This window comes from Myxocyprinus asiaticus, chromosome 6, assembly GCF_019703515.2.
Source record: "Myxocyprinus asiaticus isolate MX2 ecotype Aquarium Trade chromosome 6, UBuf_Myxa_2, whole genome shotgun sequence".
Lineage (NCBI taxonomy): Eukaryota > Metazoa > Chordata > Actinopteri > Cypriniformes > Catostomidae > Myxocyprinus > Myxocyprinus asiaticus.
Genome location: NC_059349.1, coordinates 15,942,580 through 15,962,819, shown reverse-complemented (window position 1 = coordinate 15,962,819; position 20,240 = coordinate 15,942,580). Strand labels below are relative to the sequence as shown.

The window sequence follows — 20,240 nt, the reverse complement described above, 5'->3', positions numbered from 1 at the left end:
TAACAGAGATTTCATGTCTGGATGAACTTCTATTATCGTGAGCTTTTATTTTGATATTTGACTGTGACACAGGAAGTGTGTTCTAGATTCGCTCTCTCACACGCGCAGATGTCGCACTGAGTAACAGAGGGCAATGAGAGAGTACTAAATGTGAGTATCAAAAAAAGTTGTGTACTCGCTTTCTGTTTTGTCTTCAATTTGTAAATAGAGTTCAATTTAATCTCTGTCAGATCTGATATTACTGATCATATAACACGAGTTAACCATTAAGTCAAGCCCAGCAAAGCACAAATGTGGCTTAGTTTTCATTAAACGTACTTCAACATACTGTTTCTTGTTATAATCGTTCAGTGATTTTAACTTCGCATTGGATCATGTCGTTAACATGGCCATTTTCAACCTTAATTAGTCTGGTCATGTTCAACATATCCATGAATGGCACAATGCCAGCTTGTTTTTTCTTGCTCTCCACTGTTTACAAACCTGTGTTTGATGGCTGAGCAGCAATATTGCATGTTTTGGACTGTTCTTCATAGAAGAGTACATTATGCTATCGTTAGACAGTAATTTAATGTAATACATTTCTGTGTCTTTGTGTGTGTAGTGCCTCTCCATTGCACTGAATCAACTCAGACGTCATACACATGTGATGTGTGTTTCTATAGGTTGTACTGGTGAAGTGGAGAATGGGCATTAGTTGAGATTCGTCCAAACTCAGAGGGATTATGGCATCATGACCGAGGACGTGCTCAGAAGCTCGCACACTTCCATGAAGGTGGTCGCCTTGCGTTTTGTGGACCTGCCACTGTCAGTCTATTACTCTCTCCCACAGGTGAGCAGACCAAGAGAAGATATAAATATCGGTGTCAGCTTTTAAATCCTGTCTTTAAAGACTTCTTTCCATTTGACACTCTACACCTCTTCTTAAAATATTATTTTAATTTTAGTGTTTTCAGAATACACAATATTTTTCTTGTTTGTAATGGATGTTTAGTAGAGTTTGTCAGCAAAATCAAAAATTTGTATTTTTTTTTTTTTGGTAAATATTTCAATATTTAAAAATAGAAATATATTAAAGGAATATTCCGGGTTCAATACAAGTTAAGCTCAGTTGACAGTATTTGTGGCGTAATGTTGATTACTAAAATTAGTTTTGACTCGTCCCTCCTTTTCTTTAAAAAAAAAAGTTCCAGTGAGGCACTTACAATGGAAGTGAATGGGGTCAATCGGTAAATGTTAAAATGAGTGCTGTCGAAGTTAACGCGTTACTGTTTCACAAGTATAGCCACAAGACATAAACAATATGTGTGTTAACATGATTTTAATGTGATAAAATCACTAAATAACCTTTTCTGTGTAAAGTTATATCCAATTTTACAACTTTGTTGCTATGACGATGTAATGTCAACAAACCCTAAAATGAGTGTAAAAACAATGATTTAAACAACTTTACAGTTCAAATAATACACAAGTTTTAACAGAAGAATTAATGTAAGCTTTTATAAAACTATTTGCTTCATATTTCGGTTTAAACCCTCCAAAAATTGGCCTCATTCACTTCCATTGTAAGTGCCTCACTGTAACACAGAGTTTTGCTTTTTTAAAAGAAAAGGAGAAACGAGTCGAAATTATTTTTTCTGGTAATCAATATTATGCCCCAAATGCTGTCGATTGAGCCTAACTTGTATTGAACCTGGAACATTCCTTAAATGTAAAATGTAAGAATTTATTAAATCAAAGCTGAAATATGTAGTTTCTGCGACACTAGCACCACCGAACTGAATTGCCAAAATAACAATGTTTTCAAAACAGCTTTCTGAGTATAACCCTCGTCTGCAATTCCCGCCCCCAATTCCTGCCATTGGCCGAGTAATGTTTTTGGGGCGTGTCTAAGTGGGTCGCTCAAAACAAACAGGAATTTTATAGCACCATAGAGACACAGTGTGTCTGGCATTCCAAATTGGGGAAAAATAAAATAAATAAATAGACACTTACGGGTTCAAGATGAAAGCCCAGACAGGCCTGTGGACTGGGGACTCGATTTGGATGGCACGGCGGGAGAAGGAATCCAGCGTCAACTGTCCAACATGTCGGTGATGTTGACGAAGGTACTTGCGGACTTGGAGGATCTCGCTGTAATACGTCGATCGATTACGGCGATGGAAAAAAAATTCTCTTAGCTAGTCACGAGTGACAGATGTTGAAAAACGAATAGATTATTTGGAGTCATCAAAGAGGGAATTAGCCGCTAATCTGCCCGCGACCAAAGTTGATTTGGAACGTGTTCTTGAAAAGCTTGAAGATCTTGAGAATAGAAGCCACAGGAATAACTTTCGAATTATTGGAATTCCTGAGCATGAGGAGGGCAGAGATAAGGTGAAATTCCTAGACGAGCTTTTCCCGTTTGCTCGACATAACAGGCCACAAGCTGGAAATCGAGCGAGCTCACCGAGTCCCAGCTCACAGATCTGCTGAGGGAGGAAGGCCCCGATCGATTCTGGCCAGATTTTTGAGATCATCCGATAAAAATCTTGTGTTGCACCAGGCGAGTAGCAAAGGAAAGCTTTCTTGGAAGAATTACAATATTTTCTTGTTCCCGGACTTTGCGAACTCGACGAGAGAAACGCGATCGGTTTAAGGAATGCAAGAAACTCTTACATCAGCGGAAGATCACTTTTGCTCTGATGTTTCCGGCCAGACTGAGAATAAACACCAAGGATGGCAGCAAAGTATTTACATGTCCCAATCAGGCAATGTCTTTTATTGAAACAATGGGTGAGTAACCATTGGGTGTTTTTTCTTGTGAGTGGATTGGCTCACTGTACATGCTCTGGCTTTCGGAGGAAGCTGGGTGCCATTTTTGTTTCTTTTTGCGTTGGCTCCGCTGAGTGGTTAGAGTTTGTTTTGTTTTGTGGATAAACACTTTTCCTTAAAGAAACTTTTGCATTGACAGAAGGTCACTTTTACAATGAACAGATGACCGCAAAATATCTACATGCCCACACAAAGGATGTCTTTTATAAAGTTGGCAGACTGTGTAAATCAGAGGGATATACTTTAATGCGGCCTCCGAGTGAATCGACTCTTAACCATCCGAGGAACCGGGATGCGTGTTTTGTTTCCTTTTGTGCTGGTTCCACCTAGTGTTTGGAGCTTGTTTTGTAAATAACATTACTTCGGGACAGTTATGGATGAATCTGTCAGTTCCTCGTGCTTATGCCTCCTGTTGGCTGGAGTATGATTTATGGAGTATTTTTGTGGGACATTAGAATGATTATGTCATCTGCTGCACTCATCAGCTGGCTCACTGAAGATTCGTTTGTCTGACCGAGGAAACTGAACGGCTTTATATCGGCTGGAATTTGTTTTGTGAAGGAACACACCTTTGAGACAGTTCTGTGAATGAGTCTACACGTTCTTTGTGTTTATTCTGCCTATTGGCTGGGGGTTTGTTTTACAAAATATTTGATGTTATGTAATTTTGCCTTACAAATTTGTGAGGCAAAATTGAGCAATCCGATGGCAAAGTTGTCGCGGGGGCTCTCATAGGCGTACGTGGACTCTTTGAGTTTAAAGGGATTGACGCTGGTTGCCGCTTTCGTGCGTGGGGTTAATGCGCACATTTTTCTTTTTTCTGTTTGTTTTGTTCGGGGGGAAGTTCGGGGGTCTTCATAATTTTGTTTTTGGCACACTATTTTTTTCTATTATATCAAAATGTCGAATGTTGGTATGAGTGTACTATCTCTCTCCACATGGAATGTGAATGGGTTGGGGCACCCCATAAAAAGAAGGAAGGTTATTTCTTTTCTTAAACATAAGAAATATGATATAGTGTTTCTTCAAGAAACACATCTTTCCCCGCAGGAAGCTGAAAAATTTGGGAAGATATGGGGTGGACATGTTTTCTTTAGTGTTGGCTCAAGTAAGCGCAAGGGAGTCATTATATTGATTAATAAACATCTACAATTCAAATTTCTCAAACAGTTTAATGATAAATTAGGAAGAGTCATTATTGTTTTAGCTGAAATTCAGGGGCAAAGTCTGATTTTGGCTAATATTTACGCACCTAACGCTGATGATCAGGGCTTTTTTATAGATCTTGAAGGGATGTTGCAAGCCGCTGGCACCCCTCATGATATAATTTTGGGAGGAGACTTTAATCTTTTGATGGACTCAGTCCTTGATCATAGTGAAGCAAAAGTGTGCAAGCCCCCTAGAGCAACGTGGACGCTTCACAGGATGTGTAACAATCTTGGTCTTATAGATATTTGGAGACTTTTGAACCCATCTGGTAGAGACTATACATTTTTTTTCATCAGTCCATAAGATTTATTCTAGAATAGATTTTTTTTTGTTGATATCCTAATCCCTCATTTCATCTGTTGTTGATTGCTCAATTGGAAACATTTTAGTCTCGGATCACGCCCTGGTGAGTTTAGAGGTGTTGCCACATATAGAGAAAAAGAAATCATATAGTTGGTGCCTTAATGTATCCCTTTTGCAAAATCCTGATTTCCAACAAATGTTAAAGACTGAAATCAGTGTTTATATGGAGACCAACTGGTCCTCAGTATACTCTGTGGGCGTGGCTTGGGAGGCACTTAAGACGGTTCTTAGGGGTCAGATCATACAGTATGCCTCATTCATCAAAAAATCCAAAGCATGAGAACTCGTGGAGTTGGAAGGAAATATTAAAAGTGCAGAGGCAGAGCTGAAGTGCCATATGTCACCTGATTGCCTCAGAGAATTGGCCCGATTGAAATATAGATATAATACTATTTTGTCGCAGAATGTGGAGTTTTGGTTATTCAGGGCAAGACAGTCATACTTTGAGTTGGGGGACAAAGCAGGGAAGCTTTTGGCTAGATATATAAAGCTGAGAGAGTCTTTTTCTACCATTCCCTCAGTGAAATCTGCTGGTGGTGAAATATTTACCTCAGCCATTGATATTAATAATGCTTTCAAAGAGTTCTATCTTGATCTCTATAGTTCAACATCTTCGTCTACTGATGAAGATATTAGAAACTTTGTGGAACGATTAGATCTTCCTAAACTGAAGACTGAGCAAAAAAACGCTCTTGATTCTGAGATAAACTTGGAGGAGCTTGACGAGGTAATTAAGTCCCTACCTACTGGCAAGGCTCCGGGGCCAGATGGTTTTGCCGCAGAATTTTTTAGATCCTATGCTACAGAACTGGCTCCACCTTTGTTAGAAGTTTATACTGAATCATTAAAGAATGGAAAGCTTCCTCCAACCATGACACAAGCCCGGATCAGTCTGATTCTTAAAAAGGACAAAGATCCAAGCAAGTGTAAAAGTTACCGTCCAATCTCCCTGATCCAACTAGATGTAAAAATTTTGTCAAAAATTCTGGCTGACCGATTAAGTAAGGTTATGACATCTCATATACATATAGATCAGGTGGGGTTTATTCGGCGCCGCAGCTCTTCTGATAACATCAGTCGTCTCATCAATATCATGTGGTCAGTAGCGAATGATCAGTCTCCGGTCGCTGCCATCTCACTTGACGCCGAAAAGGCGTTTGATATGGTAGAATGGGATTATCTTTTTAAGATTTTGGAAATGTATGGGTTCGGGAGTACATTTATTGGTTGGATTAAGTTACTTTATAGACACCCTGTAGCAGCGGTACAAACAAATGCATTAATTTCAGATTATTTTACTCTGAATAGGGGCACTCGGTAGGGTTGCCCTCTTTCCCCATTATTGTTCTGTCTTGCCCTGGAACCATTAGCAGCCGCGATAAGAAAAGAGGATGATTTTCCAGGGGTGATTGCGGGAGGTGTGGCGCATAAGCTTTTGCTTTACACAGGTAATTCTCAAGATGGACTCAAGATGGCGCCGAGTATGGCTGCTGTGTTGCGAGCTCCGACACAACATTGTAGTGTTTTGTTTACAATTCTTAAGTTTTTTGTCTTGGATGTTGTCTGCCTTATTGTCTACGACAGACAAACACTTTTGGACATTGGTTCTGCAATTACACACCATAAACCGGACTTCAGATTCCTCAATGCCGACCCGCTGTTTACAAACACACCAGCGGAGCCCTTTGTCTGGGCAGCCTGGCCGCGGAAACGCAAAAGGAAATGGGGAAACAGAGCCTGCGTTCTCATCAGAGTAAGACGTTGTGCAAATCGACCCCCTCTACCCAGTTTTCTACTGGCAAATATTCAGTCTTTGGACAACAAGCTCTGCAAGCTGAGAGCACGGATCTCTTTCCAACAAGAGATGAGGGACTGCTGCATTATCTGCCTTACGGAAACTTGGATGTCTGCTGAGATTCCAGATTCAGCCATTGAACCTGCGGGGTTCTCCGTGCACCGAGCGGACAGAGCGAAAGACCTCTCAGGTAAAAGCAGAGGTGGTGGTGTATGTTTTGTGATCAACAAATCCTGGTGTGATCAGAGGAACGCACATTCTATCAAGTCTGTCTGCTCTCCTGATCTGGAATTTCTCGTGCTTCTGTGTCGACCATTCTGGCTACCGAGGGAATTCACAGCAGTCATTATCACTGCTGTGTACATCCCGCCACAAGCCGACACAGACCGGGCACTCAAGGAACTGTATGGGATTATAAGCAAGCAGGAAACCACGCACCCTGAGGCCACGTTCATTGTGACCGGGGACTTTAATAAAGCCAGTTTCAAATCAGTCGCACCAAAATACCACCAACACATTAGTTTTAACACACGAGGGGACTGGGTTTTGGACCATTGCTACTCTCCCTTCCGGGACGGCTACAAATCCCTCCCCCTCCCACCATTTGGCAAATCGGACCACTCTTCCATTCTGCTTCTGCCCGCTTACAGGCAGAAACTGAAACAGGAAGCACCCACCCTCAGAACGATCCAGTGCTGGTCGGACCAATCAGACTCTACACTACAAGACTGTTTTGATTACGCAGACTGGGAGATGTTCCGGTCTGCCTCTGAAGACGACATCGAGCTTTACGCTGATAGCGTAATGTGTTTCATCAGAAAGTGCGTAGAGGACGTCATTCCGACCAGAACAATTCGGATCTACCCGAACCAGAAACCTTGGATTAATAGCGATGTTCGCGTGACACTTGATGCGCGGACCTCCGCTTTTAATTCGGGGAATGCGGAGGAGCATAAACAAGCCAGTTATGCCCTCCGAAAAACTATCAGAACAGCAAAACGCCAGGTCAGGAACAAGATTGAAGGACAGTTCAACACCACCAACTCTAGAAGCATGTGGCGGGGAATTAATATCATCACGGACTTTAAAGTGAATAAAAACTCCGCTGTGAATACCGCTGCCTCTCTCCCGGATGAGCTAAATACATTTTATGCTCGGTTTGAGGGAAATAACACCGCCCTCGTGGAGAGAGCTCTCGTGGCCGAAGCTACTGAGGTTAGTTCACTCTCCGTCTCTGTAGCGGATGTAACCCGATCCTTCCGACGGGTGAATATCCGCAAAGCCGCGGGTCCAGACGGCATTCCGGGCCGCGTCATCAGAGCGTGCGCGAACCAACTGGCTGGTGTTTTTACGGACATTTTCAACCTTTCCCTCTCTTTGTCTGTAGTCCCCACATGCTTTAAAATGTCCACCACTGTGCCTGTTCCAAAGCAATCCAAAATCACTTGCTTAAATGACTGCCGTCCTGTTGCTCTGACCCCCATCATCAGCAAATGCTTTGAGAGACTGATCAGAGATTACATCTGCTCTGTGCTGCCTCCATCAATCGACCCATTGCAGTTTGCTTACCACAACAACCGCTCCACTGATGATGCCATTGCATCTACAATATACACAGCTCTCTCCCACCTGGAAAAAAAGAACACTTATGTGAGAATGTTGTTTGTAGACTACAGCTCAGCATTTAACACCATAGTGCCCTCCAAGCTTGATGAGAAACTCCGGGCTCTGGGCTTAAACAGCTCGCTGTGCAGCTGGATCCTGGACTTCCTGTCAAGCAGATGCCAGGTGGTTAGAATGGGCAGCAACATCTCCTCATCACTGACCCTCAACACTGGAGCCCTGCAGGGCTGTGTTCTCAGCCCACTCCTGTATTCCCTGTACACACATGACTGTGTGGCAACACACAGCTCCAGTGCCATCATTAAGTTTGCTGATGATACGACGGTGGTAGGTCTTATCACTGACAATGATGAAACAGCCTACAGAGAGGAGGTGCACACTCTGACACATTGGAGTCAGGAGCACAACCTCTCCCTCAATGTCAGTAAGACAAAGGAGCTTGTGGTGGACTTCAGGAGAAGAGATAGAGAACACAGTCCCATCACCATCAATGGAGCACCAGTGGAGAGAGTCAGCAGCTTCAAGTTCCTGGGTGTCCACATCACAGAGGAACTCACATGGTCCATCCACTGAAGCTGTTGTGAAGAAGGCTTATCACCGTCTCTTCTTCCTGAGACGGCTGAGGAAGTTTGGAATGAACCGCCACATCCTCGCACGGTTCTACACCAGTACTATAGAGAGCATCCTGACTGGCTGCATCTCCGCCTGTTACGGCAGTAGCACCACCCACAACCGCAAAGCACTGCAAAGGGTGGTGCACATCATCGGAGGTGAGCTTCCCTCCCTCCAGGACATATATACCAGGCGGTGTGTGAAAAAAGCTCGGAGGATCATCAGAGACTCCAGCCACCCGGGCCATGGGCTGTTCTCACTTCTACCATCAGGCAGGCGGTATCGCAGCATCAGGACCCGCACCAGCTGACTTCATGATAGCTTCTTCCCCCAAGCAATCAGACTTTTGAACTCTTGATCTCCCACGATCAAAATACATCAGCACTGCACTTTATTACTCTTACTTTTAAATCTGACACCGGACTGTCATAAATTATATTATATTCTCTCTTAACAACACACTGGCAACTGACTATCAACCGACAGCCTGAATGTCAATACAGTACAATACAACCTACAGTATATTTTATATATACTATATATACTTTTTTATTGTATAATGTGTATTCTATATTGTGTGTATTGTATACTGTACATTGTATGTTATTATTTGTATATTGTGTTATGTGTAATTATGTGTATGTTATATTTTAAATTGTGTTGTAAATCTGATGTTTATTGTAAATTGGTATCTGTCCCATCACTGTCACGACTACTATGTTGCTCGGAACTGCACCCAAGAATTTCTCACACTATTGCACTTGTGTATATGGTTGTGTGACAATAAAAGTGATTTGATTTGATTTGAGATGATATTTTATTATTCGTCTCCGACCCCACTAGATCTATGCCTTGCCTCCACAGAATCATTAGTTCTCAGGATACAAAGTCAATTGGTCTAAATCCGAAGCTTTGGCTTTGACAGCGTACTGTCCAGTAATGGCTTCCAGTGGCCCAAACAGGGCATTAAGTATTTGGGAATTTTATTCCCAGCAAATTTGTCAGATTTAGTTAGTGTTAATTTTGACCCCTTAATAAAAAGGTTTTTGAGCGATGTGGACAGGTGGGCTTCATTACACTTATCGATGATTGGGAAGGTTAATGTAATTAAAATTAATTGTATTCCAAAATTCAACTACCTGTTACAATCTCTCCCTATAGATGTCCCCCTCTTTTATTTCAAGCAATTTGATAGCATAGCGAAGTCCTTCATTTGGAATGGTAAGCATGCCAGGTTAAATTTCAATAAGTTACATAGGCCGAGTGACAAAGGTGGGTTAGGCCTACCCAAGATTACAGCACTCAATCTGTTTGGATACGAGTCTATTATGCATTCGGTCTCAGATATTTGGCTCATTGGTCACTTCCACCTGAGAGAGCCCCTCCCTGGTTTTGTTTTGAAAAAGAAGCTCTTGCCCCTATCTCGCCTCTGCATAGCCTTTCGATCAAATTAATCAGAGAAGTTAAGTCACACCCCGTTATTTTGCATTTAGACTCGATATGGACAAAAGTGTCCAGAGTGTTTAATTCGGATATTTATTTAAATGTAGCCTCGAGCATATGGCAGAACCCTAAACTATGTATTAATAAGTCCCCTTTCTGTTGGTCAGATTGGATTGTGAGGGGGGTTAATACACTTGGTGACCTATATGAGAGTGGAGTATTGAGACGTTTTGAAAATTTGGTTCAACATTTTGGCATTCCCAGATCTCAATTTTGTAAGTATTTACAGCTGCGCCACCTACTCAGTTTTTGGGAGTGGCACACACCCCCCTAGTGCGGCAAATACTCTGGGAGTGGTGATTACTGCTTTTGGAAAAGGTCATGAGGCATCAGTGTATTACTCCCTGCTAATTCAGAGTCTGGGGGATGGAGCTTTAAATTCCCTCAAAAGATTATGGGAGGAAGATTTAAATTTGTTTTTGGGGGAGGGAGTGTGGGCTAGGATTCTTAAAAACGTCAAGTCTGCATCTAGAGATGCAAGGGTGCGCCTTATGCAATTTAATATTCTACATAGATTTTATTGGACCCCTTAAGGACACACCCACCTGCTGGCGATGCCATTTAGAAGATGGAGACACCACCCATGTTTTTTGGGGGTGTCGTAAGATACAGCAGTTCTGGTTGAGGGTCCAGAATATTATGGCAGACGTATTGGGTACTCTGATCTTCTTTTGCCCCAGGCTCTGTATTTTGAATGACGGGGCGGTCATTGATGTAGGAGATAAGTACATGAAGAATTGGATCCTGGCCAGTGTTATGGTGGGCAGATAGGTTATCCTCAGAGGATGGAAGTCAGCTGGAGCCCCCTCGTTTCGTGGGTGGTGCGAGGAGATGGACAGGGTGGCAGCTTGGGAAGAGTTGTCATATAGAAGGCTAGGCAACATGGATATGTTCATCAGGAGGTGGGGCAGCTATTTGGCCTTTTTGGAGGGCTCTCGGGGAGGGGCAGTGGAGGGAAACGTGTTGTTTTAAATGTGTATGTTGTAGCCTTTTTGTTTTTGAACATATACTTTTTTTAAATGTATTTCTAAATATTTTCTTCTGTTTTATTTTTTGTTTGTGTGTCTTTGCCAGTTGTATTTGACCACTGGTGTATCTGTTTGTGTTGGGTGGTGGGGTGGTTAATGTTCGGGAGGAAGGGTTGTAAATAATATAATGTGATTCCAAATATTCTATTATTATATATATATTATATATATGTTATATCGAATCATTAAAAACGTTTAATAACAAAAAAAACAAAAAAAAAATTAATTCACCCAAAAAATTAAAATTGTCATTATTTACTTACCATTTTGTCGTTCCAAATCTATATAACTTTCTTCCATGAAACACAAGATGTTTTAGATAGAAGACAGTGACCAGGGGCTGTCAAGATCCAATAAAAAACAACAAACAATAAAAGTAGGCTAGTCCATATTACTCGTGCAGCTGGGTATTATATGCCAAGTGTTCTGAATTCACTGGCTTTGTTTGCCTTCTGAAATTCCAAGAGATGACTGTACTTCAATAATAAATCATAATTTTATATGCAATATTATTGGTAATTGCACTTATTTGTGTGAGGCAATAATAATGTCACTATTATTATTGGTTTATGCCTTTTAAATGAGGCAACCTTTTGTTAGGCTACTGTTATAACTGAAGTCTTCGTCTCATGTGAGTGTACATCATTTAATTTATTTTTCTAAAGTACTATTCATTTATCTGTGTAATTTTTAGTGAAGGAAAAATGACTGAGTGCACCTTTAAACTTTATCAGTGGATCAGATCGCCCAAGCCAATCACCACACATCCAGCCAAATGCCAGCCAATCTTGTCCAGTCATACAATCCTTGTTGTCACACTATCTGACTCCCTCGCCCTCTCCCTGTCTGCATGTCTCACTCTGATCTCTCTTCATGGCTACGGCTGATTGTTGATCCTGAGCTGAATGTTGCCTTATGTCTCTCTATTCCTTTTCTGATCAGGTGAGTCTAAGTGCCGGCACCAAGAAGCTCTTTGCCGCCTCTGCCTTTGGTGCCGTCTCCCTCGTCTTCCTCACCCGTCACTTCAGAAGAAGAAAGGGCAAGAAAAAAGTAAATTCGCCTTTAGAACAGGAGAAGTTTGAGTTCCTCACCAGTATCCCCCTGACAAAAGGTAATAACAGATCACAAATCTTCCAATGCCATTCCAACACTGATCCTTAAAGAAGTATTTCTGGTTCAATACAAGTTAGGATCAATCAACAGCATTTGTGGCATAATGTTGATTACCACAAAAAAAATTATTTTGGCTCGTCCCTCATTTTCTTTAAAAAAAGCACAACTCGAAGTTACAGTGAGGCACTTACAATGGAAGTGAATGAGGCCAATTTTTGGACGGTTTAAAAGCAGAAAGCAGAAATTTGAAGTTTATAATTTTATAACATCACTTACATTAATTCTTCTGTTAAAACTTGTGTATTATTTTAGCAATCAAAATCAATGTGATAATATTTTTTCCCCATTCTGATGGTTGATGTGAACATTAACTCAAGCTCCTGACCCGTATCTGTATGATTTTATGCATTGCACTGCTGCCACACAATTGGCTGATTAGATAATTGCATGAATAAGTACAGTGGATATAAAAAGTCTACACACCCCTGTTAAAACTACAGGTTTTTGTGATGTAAAAAATGAAACAAAGATAAATCATATCAGAATTTTTTGCACCTTTAATGTAAAAATTACAATCTATGCAATGCCACTGAAAAACAAAGTGAAATATTTCAGAGAAAAAAATAAACATAAAAAACTTAGAATAACCCAACTGCATAAGTGTGCACATCCCTGAACTAATACTTAGTTGAGGCACCCTTTGATTTTATTACAGCACTCAATCTGTTTGGATACGAGTCTATTAGCTTGGCACGTCTTGTGAATATTTTCCCACTCTTCTTTGCAAAAACATTCCAGATCTGTCAAATTGTGAGGGCATCTCCTGTGTACGCCCCTCTTCAGGTCCCCCCACAGATTTTCTATAGGATTCAGGTCTGGGCTCTGGCTGGGCCATTCCAAAACATTAATCTTTTTTTGCTGAATCCATTCTTTTGTTGATTTGGATGTGTGCTTTAGATCATTGTCATGCTGAAAGGTGAAAGATGTATTCATTTTCAGATTTCTAGCAGATGCCAGAAGATTCTGTGCCAAAATTGACTAGTACTTGGAGCTATTCATGATTCCCTCCACCTTCACTAAAGCCCCAGTTCCAGCTGAACAAAAGCAGCCCCAAAGCATGATGTTGCCACCACCATGCTTCATAGTGGGTATGGTGTTCTTTTGCTGACATGCTGTATTGTTTTTGCGCCAAACATACTTTTTACAATATTGGGAAAAATATTCAATCTTGGTCTCATCAAACCATAACACATTTTTCCACATGGTTTTGGGAGAATGGATATAGGTTTTTGCAGGCTTGGATGTTTTTTTTTTTTTTCCATCAGAAAAGGCTTGCGTCTTGCCACCCTGCCGCATAGCCCAGACAGATGAAGAATACGGGAGATAGTTGTCACATGTAGGGAGCAACCAGTACTTGCCAGAAAGAACGGCAGCTCCTTTAATGTTGCTGTAGGCCTCTTGACAGCCTCCCAGACCAGTTTTCTCTTTGTCTTCTCATCAATTTTGGAGGGAAGTCCTGTTCTTGATAATGTCACTGTTGTGCCATACTTTCTCCACTTGTTGATGACTGTATTCACTGTGTTCCATGGTATATATAATGCCTTGGAAATGTTTTTGTAGCCCTCACCTGAGGGATACCATTCAACAATGAGATCCCGTTGATTCTTTGTAAGCTCTTTGTGCCCATGGCTCTTGTAGTAGCATGCAACCAAGAAGATGTCAGAAAAATCCTACAAGAACAGCTGAGATTTATTTGGAGTTAATCAGAGTCACTTCAGGTGAAGACAGGTGTGTACTATTTAACATGAGCTTGATGATTTGTTGATTCTGAACACAGCCACATACCCAATTATAAAAGGGTATGCACACTTATGCAGTTAAGTTATTCTAAGTTTATTTCTCGCTCTCTGAAATGTGTCACTTTGGTTTTCAGTGGCATTGCATAGGTTGTAATTTTTACATTAAAGGTGCAAAAAGATATGATTTATCTTTTTCATTTTTTACATTACAAAAACCTGCTATTTTAATGGGTGTGTAGACTTTTTTATATCCACTGTAGGTGTGCATGCGTTCCTAATAAAGTGCTCAGTAAGTGTATATGGCACTTGTTTTGAACTTAATATGTTGAACTCCTTCAATACAATTTAAAAAGTACCACAGGTGGATGCCTCATGAAGTTGGTTGAGAGAATGGTGTTTCTCAATGTGCGTTCTTTTGTGTTCTTACATTCTTGTGGACTCGTTCAATGTCATCATCCACTGCCAAAGTTTAATTCCAATACTCAAGAATGGAAGTTCTGAGAATGCATAAAATTACTTGGATGTGTTCTTGATCAGGCTGAATATCGAGGGTGCATCAGATAGTGACTTGTGGTCAAGAACCCATTTGAAATCCCAAAAGTCGTTATGGCACTATGGTGGCAAATGAAGGACATTTATCATTGTGTTTCCCTCAAGAGTTTCCCGCTATAAGATCGCAAAAGTCTGATGGCTCCTGAAAGTCATAAAACTCCATCACAATCATTTGTTGTTTAGTTGGGCATCATTTTAATATAGTGAGTGTTAACAGACTTTATTCTTTCAATGTGTCACTAGTCCTGCAAAACCTCACTGGTGTGGTGGTAATAATGCTGTCACTGGTGTGTGATGGCGGCAGTAGTTCACTCACTGTGTACTCAGTGTGCACGAACGGGCAATTGCGCAACAGGAAGATTGCAGCACCTCAAAACTCATAATAAATGCGTTCTACATCCTCCTGTCCTTTCAAGTTCATTCTTTCAAAGTAGCTTGAATAAGAACGCAAGTCCATTCTTAGCATTGAGAAACACCTATGTCAAGAGTCTGCAGAGCTGTAATCTTAACAAAGTGTGGCTACTCTATTTTAAGATGTTTTTGGTCACTATATAATTCACATACTTTCATTTGTGTTATTTCATTTTGTTGGTGACTTGTGGATAATAGTAATAAAGAACAGGTATGTCCAAACTTTTGACTGGTACTATATTCATTGATGATGGATTGTGTAAGTTCTAGTGCTATGCAATGCATGACTGTCCTCCACCTCTTCTTCCAGACTTTGGCAGCAATAATCAAAATCCTTCTTTAAACTCAAAGAACTGCTACTCAAGTAATGTGGTGTCCAGTGGCAGCCTCTACAGCAAGTTATCAGGTTCCCTGCAGAGCCTGGCCTCAGTAAGATACTTTTATTCTTGTCTGTTACTTTGTTTAGTAGTTTAAAGTCTCTGTGACTTCAATACAGTATGCTGTAAAGTACTGTTTTCAAAAAAAGCTGCAACAAAGGTCACCTAAAGGCCCTGATATACGAAATCGAAGAACGAATGGATGTGACGTAATTTAGGACTAAATCTGGCCAAAAATAAGGTGTTTTTGCATTTGTTTTGGTGGTTCATAACAGCTCGTCTGGGAAAACTTCTAACCGGCTGCTAAACACCTTCTTACTGCCATTGGTCCACGTCATCGGTAGGTGTGACCTGAAGCTTCTCCTACTACTTTGTTTACATTTTGAAGTCAGTATTCATCATGAACATGACAATGTTATGCTTTTTTTTTTTTAATTAGTCTCCAAAAGGAATCAAATCTACTTAAATCCTCTCAAGTGCCCATTCACTCGTGCCATCTGCAGCGAAAGCCATTCACACATCTGCCCAAAGCCTCTCTGATCATCATTCTTTTGTCTGTATTCTGAATATTAACATTCTTTTATACACCAGTCTTTTTTAGTAGTATCAGTTTCATTATAAGTTACAATAACAGAGTGTAATCGGCACATATTATGGCCGTGATAGCGCATTAGCGTCATGAATTCAGAATGTAAACAAGATAAATGAGACATTATCTACTATATATATATATATATATATATATATATATATATATATATATATATATTACTTTAATAAAAAGCGCGCACCGGACACAGTGCACAGTGATGACAGAGCTGGGTCTGCCTCCTCCTGGGGCAGTGCTTGCAGGTTCACCACCTGGTCCCTAAAGGGGTGGTGGGAACCTTGGGCATATAGCCAGGTAAGGGTCTCAGGATCACATGAGAGTAACCCGGACCGAACTCAAGGCACGTTTCGCTGACAGTGAACGCTTGCAGGTCACCTACCCTCTTGATGGAAGTGAGCGCAGTCAGGAGGGCAGTCTTGAAGAAGAGTGCCTTAAGCTTGGCTGACTGCAAAGGCTCAAAGGGGGCTCTCTGCAGACCCTGAAGAACTACAGAGAGGTCCAATGAGGGAACGAGGTGCGGTCTGGAGGGATTCAGCCTCCTGGCACCTCTTAGGAACCTGATGATCAGGTTGTGCTTCCCTAAGGACTTAGCATCGACTGCGTTGTGGTGTGCTGCTATGGCGGCAACGTACACCTTCAAGGTGGAAGGGGACAGCCTCCCTTCCAACCTCTCCTGCAGGAAGGAAAGCACTGATCCGACTGCGCATCTCTGGGGGTCTTCCTGACGGGAAGAACACCACTTAGCGAACAGACGCCACTTAAAGGCATACAGGCACCTCGTAGAGGGGGCCCTAGCCTGAGTGATCATGTCTACCACCGCGTCCCGTCCAGGGGCCAGACATGGAGATTCCAGACGTCTGTGCGCGGGTGCCAGATGGTGCCCGTCCCTGAGAAAGAAGATCCTTCCTCAGGGGAATTCGCCAGGGGGGTGCTGTCACGAGGAGTGTGTGGTCCGAGAACCACGCCTGGGCGGGCCAGTAGGATGCTACCAGGACGACCTGCTCCTCGTACTCCCTGACCTTGCACAGGGTCTGTGCAAGTAGGCTCACTGGGGGAAAACGCATATTTGCGCATACCAGGGGGCCAGCTGTGTGCCAGCACATTTATGCCAAGGGGGTCTCGGTCAGGGTGTACCAGAGCGGGCAGTGGGGAGGATTCTTGGGAGGCGAACAGGTGCACCTGTGCCTGTTGAATCGACTCCAAGTCAGCTGGACCACCTGAGGGTGGACGCCCGGCGAAGTGAATCGCGTAGCCGAGTCGGACGGTCCGGACCAGCCCTCACGACGGATTGGAAAGTGCAAGCCATGCGTCCAAGTTCCATGCAAGGGGGACCAAAGGGACAATGTCATCGGACGTACCGGCAGGTAGGGCCTCGCGGCGGGGCGGAGCTTGAGGTGACACACCACATTGTGGCCATGCACTTACCTGGCTGTGGTTAAAACAGCTTTTTACGGACCTCATTACTGAATTCTACTCATAGAATGAGGGATAAAGTCATTGATAACACATTTTTAAGGTTTTACATGTAGCGTCCTCATATTTAAATGTACTTCTAAACACCTCCCACAGCGGTGTGGCGGGTGTATGAATGTTCGCAAACAGTATACCGTTGCTCAGCTGTTTAGAGCTTGTTTTTACCCCTGAATGAAGAAGGACTTCTCCTCCGGAAGTATATTGGGGCCTTAATGGTGGTAAAACTAACATTGGTGCTAAAATGGCGTATTTAGTGCATGTTTTTCTCTCAGTTAAAGAGTAGGCACTCCTCCAGCAGCTGCACCTGTGCTGCTAACAGCTCTGGCTGCTGGGATGGAGCAGGAGATGATAGTGACATCTGTAACCTGCTCAACATCCCCGTCACCACTCCAGAGAATCTGTATCTGATGGGTAAGAACCAGCACACAGAATGCACTCCTTAACCTCCTCCTCTGTCCTCAGTCAACCTGAGAGACTAACAACATTTAACCCACACACTGCTGGTGCTCCTCACACAGGGATGGAGTTATTTGAGGAGGCCCTCCAGCATTGGGAGCAAGCGTTAACGTTCCGTAGCAGGCAGATGGAGGACGAGGCAAGCTGTGCATTGGTTAAGCTAGGAGCTGGAGATGCCATAGCAGAAGAAACCATGGAGGTATTATTCACCAACCACCATAGTCCTCATAGGCTATAATGCTGATCCATGCACCGCAGTGAAGTGAATACATGTGTACAGGGATCCGCTTATGATAATGTGTATTCTTCTTTAGGATATCATCAGTGCAGATTTCGTCCATAAGTTGGAGTCTCTGCTACAGAGAGCCTATCGGCTGCAAGAAGAGTTTGAGGGAGCGTTGGGAATGACAGACCCTTCAACACGGCCCAGTAATGGTGAGTCTCTTTTTCCCTTTAACTAAAGTCAATAGATGTCTGTCCGGAAATAATTGAATGGTCTTATGTAACATTTATTATTGGGCTTGACTCTGTGAACTATGGCAGTACTCTAAAGAATGGTCTTTTTTTTTTATTGATGTGACATTTATTGCATGTCCCCTTTTTTGTTCACACAAATCAAAAAGGCATTTATAAAACCATAACTTTATATAAATAGATTCAGGACAAGTTGTTTATAATTTGCACAGCTTACACAGGGTTTAATGTTATTGCATTGACAGGAAAGCTAATAATATAAAGTATAATAGTCTTCTGTATATAAATAGTAAATGTAAAGTGAATAAAAGTGTTCTATATGTAAAACAAGGACAAAAATGGGGCGGAGCCCCAAGGAATTCCTGAGGTAGACGGCTGTATAGAAGGTTTGTAAGACCCTTGATATTAGGGCAAAGATGTACTGCTATTATCTTGTATTATTTTGTTTTTTTTTTTTTCCTGTAAAAATATCAAAAAATCCTTAAAACAAGATTCATTTAATTTATCTTGTTTTAGAAGCAACACAGCATAAGATATTTAGTAGGGAAGCACCGCATGAAAATGTTTGACCGATACTGATTTTAGCAAACAACCATAGGCAGTTACCGATATTTTGCCACTTACATTATTTTGTCATTCGATCACTGTTTTAATTTGAAATTATTCCTAAAAAATGTACTAAGAGGTACAAAAGCTTTTTTACTGTTCTAACAATAAATAATTTCCATTAAACATAGATTGGATCTGTTGAACACATGACAGGCCAACTTTTGTAAGAGAGCCACAATGAAAGATAAAAAGACAAAATAGCTCTATATAACAACATGATTGATATGAAAAGATGTTATTTTGTACTTCTAAAACATTTTTGTACTCCTGTTTTTGCAGTTCAAACAACAGAACTCACACTTTACATGTATGTACTGTTTATAATAGAACATTACAAATTCATATTATGCATATGTTGGGCAATTACACAATGTCAAGCACATCATGGAAAAATAAAGTTTAAACTAAAGGAACAAAACCCCTTTGAAATTCTGTATAGTGTAATGGACATTAATAATGTATAATGGCTAATGCCTTCCAGACCACTAGAGGGCATTACTTGCTCACACAGCGCTGACTGAAGCGATGAACGCAGACTGTCTATATTTTAAAATGTAGCCTTTTAAGGTTTAGTAATCGTGCAAGATTAAATTGTGATTTCAGTCTTAATTCAATCAATCATGCTGCAAATAATGGACATCATACCGATGTCTTCGAAGTCAAAGTCTGCTGGTTTTAAATAGTTTTAGATGGTTTCCTCATTATGTAGCCTATAGGTAAGTGCCGCTTTCACAAAGGTCACATATTCAAAATTTAAATATTACATGCCAACCCTTCTACATATTGTGGCTATTATTATTTCTGGATTGTGCATTTGAATTCACAAAGTTTTTACAAAGTGTGTTAATAATTAATTATAAATCAACCATCAGTTTTTCGTATCTGCGTTTTCATGCTTATAACCGATATGCTGATGGTTTTAATTTGGTCAATAATTGACCAATAAATATCAGCAACCGATACATCGGTGCAACCCTAATATTAAGGCTTTTTTCAGAGAATGTATTTTTAATGTGTATTTGTCTTCTGTACGGGCAGAGTTTTCCACTTGCTATTGACTAGTTTATAGTCAAAGCAAGTAAAACAGCCTGCCAGTGCTGAAGAAGTAGTTCAAAGTATTTAGATTGTTACTGACCTTGAATAATCTAATGGAATATGTTACAAATTAAATTTTACAGCATGTATTTTGTAGTCTGTGGTGAAATACATTTTAAAAGTATCCAGCCCTGCTCACCTATCATTAAAGATTTGTGACCACCAGAGATAATTGAACCCGTCAGCAGTGATATTTTAATTAGCCATCTGTTAATACATCTGCTTCGTAGTGGATGTTTTGAAGGATTATTTAGACCCTGACCTCCTTAGCATACAAACTGCTGCCCTACATTCTGTAGTGAAGTCTCTCTGGAGCTCCATCCA

The 20,240-nt window shown here is 41.3% G+C and overlaps 1 protein-coding gene across 3 annotated transcripts in view; it reads left to right on the top strand.

Annotated features, from left to right (window-relative positions):
* The first annotated feature begins 57 nt into the window (after nucleotides 1–57).
* Nucleotides 58–20,240, top strand: part of LOC127441899 (mitoguardin 1-like) — a 31,931-nt gene continuing 11,748 nt past the window's right edge. For 2 of the 3 annotated variants that reach the window (XM_051699463.1, XM_051699461.1), the window contains exons 1-7: nucleotides 87–150; nucleotides 605–832; nucleotides 11,890–12,058; nucleotides 15,133–15,251; nucleotides 17,555–17,693; nucleotides 17,801–17,937; nucleotides 18,053–18,173. In XM_051699463.1, coding sequence (XP_051555423.1) covers nucleotides 734–832; nucleotides 11,890–12,058; nucleotides 15,133–15,251; nucleotides 17,555–17,693; nucleotides 17,801–17,937; nucleotides 18,053–18,173 — 784 coding nt within the window. In that variant the 5' untranslated portion in view covers nucleotides 87–150; nucleotides 605–733. Of the gene's footprint in view, nucleotides 151–604; nucleotides 833–11,889; nucleotides 12,059–15,132; nucleotides 15,252–17,554; nucleotides 17,694–17,800; nucleotides 17,938–18,052; nucleotides 18,174–20,240 lie in introns of all 3 variants that reach the window. The other variant, XM_051699462.1, reaches the window with a different exon arrangement.